The sequence below is a fragment of the Corvus brachyrhynchos genome, unplaced genomic scaffold, assembly GCF_000691975.1.
Source record: "Corvus brachyrhynchos isolate BGI_N302 unplaced genomic scaffold, ASM69197v1 scaffold97, whole genome shotgun sequence".
Classification (NCBI taxonomy): Eukaryota; Metazoa; Chordata; class Aves; order Passeriformes; family Corvidae; genus Corvus; species Corvus brachyrhynchos.
This window is the reverse complement of record NW_008239758.1, coordinates 5,534,642-5,539,561: the sequence shown is the minus strand read 5'-3', so window position 1 is coordinate 5,539,561 and position 4,920 is coordinate 5,534,642. Positions and strand designations below refer to the sequence as shown.

Sequence of the window (4,920 nt, the reverse complement as noted above, 5' to 3'; positions counted from 1 at the left end):
TAGGGGGGTGGGCAGGGGCCTGCGGATCGGTGAGGGGGTGGTCAGGGCCGGGACCGGGAATGGGGCGGTGTGGGACCGGGCAATGAGGGTGCAAAGGTGTGGGGATGGGGTGTGACAGTGTGTCCGTGTCCCCTCCCCTCCTCCCCTTGCCGTGCCTGTGTCACCCCGCGTGGGGGGCGTTGCCGTGGGGTACGTGCGACCTTTTTTGACAGGGGAGCATGGGGTTCGCATGGCGCTCATGCCCCCCTGTGCACGCTCCAGCAGGACTGCCACCAGGCAAAGGGCAGATGACTGCTGCCCGCCCCGAAGGTCTCCGCGCCCACCCTGCAGGGCAGCCATGGCCCCACCGCGGGGGGCTGCGCTCAGGCCCCGAAGGGTCCCAGCTCGCCGCAGGGTCGCAGCAAGAAGAAGAGCCGTAAGCACCAGCGGTTCATGGAGCGCCGGGCGCTGCTGGAGCAGAAGGGGCTGCTGAGCCCCCGTGGGCGCCTGGGCAGTCAGAGCCCCGAGGCGGGGCTGGAGGCACTCACCAAGGCAGATGGCACCACGGCACCGCGCTGTGACAAAGTCCCCAAGCCCAAACGGATCGTGTCTGCATCCCTGTCTCCATCTGCCTCTCCGGACAGCATAGCCAGGCACCACTCTGTGCTGCTGTCGCAGGGGAATGGCAGCTCCAAGAGGGTGCGGACGTCCGCCCTAGTCCTGCGCCCGGGCAAGTATGTGGCCATCGACTGTGAGATGGTGGGCACGGGTCCTCAGGGCAGGCTGAGTGAGCTGGCACGTTGTTCCGTGGTGAACTACGAGGGGGATGTCATCTATGACAAATATGTCCAGCCCGAGCTCCCCATCGTGGACTACCGGACGCGCTGGAGCGGCATCACCAAGCAGCACATGAAGAATGCAATTCCCTTCAAGACTGCCCAGGCAGAGGTGAGGAAATAAAAAGAGATTAAAAAAAAATTCCAGAAAGCCTTTGTGTTTTCTGTCAGACACAAATTGGGATTATTTGTGGCCTTTGCTGGGCTGCTCTGAGGCAGACACAAAACAGGACAGGGAGCTTCTGAAGCTGTGCGGTAGGTTGATTTGCTTGATTGTTATTCTTTCTGGGAATGTAAAAACGAGAAGTCAAGGAGCTGAATTTAATACAGAATGGCTTATTTTATGCTTAATTGGTGTTTCTTCCGCTGCGGTGTCTGTCTAACGCTCTCTGACTCTTTCAGATCCTGAAGATCTTGAAAGACAAGATTGTGGTAGGACACGCCATCCACAATGACTTCCAAGCCCTGAAGTACTTCCACCCGAAAGACAGGACTCGAGACACCAGCCAGATCCCTGCGCTGAAGAAGAGGGCAGGGCTGCCCGTCAGAGCCAATGTCTCCCTCAAGAACTTGGCCAGGCACCTGCTCCATAAAAAGATCCAGGTAAGCAGCAGGAACCTTGAGATGGGAAACAACCCTGGGTTAGCTATGAACCTCTGTGGTCAGCCTGGTCCTCCCACCTCCATGCGTGTTCTCTGTGAGGTGGAGATGAAGCTTGTTCACCCAGTGCTCCTGGCTATAAATAAGCTGGAAGAGCCCAGGACCTCCCAAGCTGACCATTAAGCATCTCAGTAAAATCACAGGGACAGGATCTGTGCCCTCCAAAAGGTGTTGAAGAGATACCTGTGTGGCCTTGGCTACATCAAACCTTTGCGTCTCCAAAACCCACAGCACTTGTGTCCTTCTAAGCAAGCAGACCTGTGGGATTTTTGCTGCCCCTTTTATCTAACGAGGCTTTTCCCCCTTTTCTCAGGTTGGCTGCAAAGGACACTCATCAGTGGAGGACGCTCAGACAGCCATGGAGCTGTACAGACTGGTGGAGGTGCAGTGGGAGAAGGAGCTGGCCCACAGCCTGCCCCCTCGGCCCCCCAGCCCTGTCACAGACCCCACTGCAGACAGCAGCCAGTACCTGGATGACCAGTACTGGCCCACAGACCTGATGGCAAGCGGCCTGTGATGGGGGACAGCGTCTCCTCCACGTGTTTTGGGCCATCCTGGTGCCTTCAGCTGTTAAAGGTGGAGGTGACTGCTGACCTCCTTCCCTGGGGCTTGTGCCCAGTACCCAGCCCTGCTCAGGGATGGAGACATGGTGACACCTGGACACCAGCAATCTCCCAAAAATGCTGTCTGCAGCCTCGAGCTGTTGCGCAGAAATCAGGGCTGTGACTGTGCCGTGTTCATCTGCCCCTTGGGGATGAGCAGCGTCCAGTGTCAGCCTGGAGGAGCCCCCATGGGCATGTAATGGGGGCTACCAACACCCTCCATGCCTTCTGTGGGGTTGTCCTCCTCCCAGACAGCAAGGGGCAAGCTTTCCTGTGGAGGGACTGAGGTGTTTCCCTGATGCTCAAAGGCTGCAAACCATCTGGGAACAGTAAACAACCAGTTTGCTCCCTACTTTCTTTCATAGAATCACAGAATATGCTGAGTTGGAAGGGATCCATCAGGATCATTGAGTCCAACACCTGGCCCTGCGCAGGACATGCAGAGGATCCCACCATGTGCCTGAGAGCTTTGTCCAAACACACCTTGTGCTCAGACAGGCTTGGTGCTGTGATCACTTCCCTGGGGAGCCTGTTCCAGTACTCAGCTCCAGCTGGGCGCTGAACAGCTTGTCCAGAAGGATACTGTGAAAGATGGTATCAAAAGCTTCATTTAAAAGTCCAAAAAGATTGCATCACCTGATGTCCCTTGATGAGCTAGGTGGGTACCCTGTTGCAGATGGAAATCAGGTTCAATGAGCAGGACTTTGCCCTCATGAAGCCATGCTGGCTATGACCCATGACTGCATTGTCCTGCAGGTGTTTCTCAACAGCTCCCAGAAAAATATTTTCCATGATTTTACCTGTCAGTGAAGTGAGACTGACAGGCTGAAGTTTCCAGGGTCCTTCTTGCCCTTCTTCAAAATCAGGGCAACATTTTCCAGCTTTCAGTCAGCTGGGACCTCTGGATTCCCAAGACTGCTCAAAAATAGTTGAGCAGCTTTGCAATGACATCAGCAGCTCTTTAAAGATTCTTGGATGAATCCCATCCAAGGATGGGATTAGACCCATCCAGGCCCCATAGATTTATAGGGATCCAACTGCACAATGAAGTTCAAGAGGAAAGTCTGGGTCTAATCAGTGTCCAGCCTGGACAAGAGCATAGAACGCCCTTCATTTCAAATAAATGATTCACATAATTGTCCAAATCTGAATTAAATACTGTTCTGGCTAAAACCCTTGTGTATATTCTGCATGATTTGATCTGGCAGTTCTCCAGGAGTGAGAGGGCAGGGATGAGGTTGGCAAAGAGCTGCCCAAGCACCATGCCATGTTCTAGGGCTTAAAACCCACCTGCAACTGGAAAAGGTGCTTTGAGTGGTTGGAGTAAGGAGCTCCTTGGGGTACAGGCTTGTCACCTCTGCTCTGGGGACACCCCTGTGAAGGCAAGAGGAGCAGGGGATGGGCTCAGCCAGAGCCCAGGGTCTGGGAGCAGGATTGCTGTGGGCATGTTGGTGAGCTGTGGCATGGGCTGCAGTCATGGTGTGGGGATAGGGTGCTGCTCATCTGCAGCAACTCTGCCTGCAGGTGACATGTAGGTGACCTGTGGCTGCAGAGATGTGCCCCAGATGGAGGTGTGAGCACCAGAGAGGGGTTTGGGGCTGGACACAGGGAGTTGCCTGTTTCCCCAGGGAACTGACCAGCCCTGGTTATAGAAAATTGATTTTTTTTTTTTTTTTTTTTTTTTTGCCATGTGCCTCAAGGGCAGCTCTTGGGGGCAGCCCTTTAGCACAGTCCCACTGCCTGGGCTGTGAGATGAGATGGGGCTGGAGGGCTGCCAGCACCCTGGGGGCTTTGGGGGGCCTCGTGCAGCACGGTGGGGTACAACAGCCAGCACTGGAATGGAATCTGTGACCCCATCAGCCAGGCCAGACTGTCCCAGGCTTTTCCCAGCAGCTGGTGGATGGTAAGGAGAGCTCAGCCCCAGCCTTGGGAAGCGGCCAAGGCAGCCGTGTGACGTAGACACACCTGACGCACACATCAGTGCCATTACCAGACACATCTTGCACTTCCCATCTTAACTCCTCCCTGCCTGGCAGAGGAAGCCAGGAACAGCTCAGAAATGCTTTGAAAGGTGTCAGGCACATCTAAAAATCTTTGTCCTCACAGTGGCCCAAACAAAACCATCCTTCAACAGATACAATAACCTGGGCTCTGCCGTGGGCTCATGGTCTGGACAGGAAAGGAAAGGAAACGTGGCCCCATGGTAGGCCTTTAAATCCTGCTTGTTCCAGTCTGTCCCAGGTGTGTTCCTGACACAGCAAGCTGTAAAACAGGGCCAGCACCACCCTCTGTACCAGCCTCAGGGTGCAGCTCGGCTGAGCTGTGCAGTGTCAGCAGGGCCTGGCGCGGCATGGTGGGCACTGAACCCCTCGGGGCACTCGGAGGGGTGCAGGAGGAGCACAGCTGGTGCAGGTCTGTTTCCTCCTCTCTGCCATCTCTACCTCCTGCAGGGTGGCAGGAGGGAAGTGAAGCTGTAGGAAAGGTGAAAGCTCTGCATCCCACTGTCAGTAGATGGTGGCATTCCAAAGGTGATGCAGCAGTGCTGTCTTTGCTCCTGGGAAAGCAGACCTGGAGGAAGGACACAGCAGAGCTTTGCTCACGACCATATAACCTGGCCCATGCTACCACATCCCCTTGGGGTGTATGGGGCACCCCATGGCTCCCAAATTAATTGTCCACCTGAGCCCCAACCTGTTGCCCCTCCAGCTCCCCTGTCTCACTCACTTCCTTTTGCTAAGCCCTGTGATGGTCGATGTGAGACGGGTGTGTTGGGATGAACCTGGAGAAGGCTTTATCAGGCTGTGACTCAGCCTGCCTTGCCATTAGCCTAAGGCATAATTAAA

General features: G+C 55.3%; 1 protein-coding gene across 1 annotated transcript; it reads left to right on the top strand.

The window, feature by feature from the left end:
- The first annotated feature begins 121 nt into the window (after window positions 1–121).
- LOC103621355 (apoptosis-enhancing nuclease) lies at window positions 122–3,250 on the top strand. The gene is given in 4 exon segments (XM_008640153.2): window positions 122–292; window positions 294–927; window positions 1,218–1,418; window positions 1,789–3,250. Coding segments are annotated over 4 exon segments (1,113 nt in total). The 5' UTR covers window positions 122–218; the 3' UTR covers window positions 1,993–3,250.
- Window positions 3,251–4,920: the final 1,670 nt, after the last annotated feature.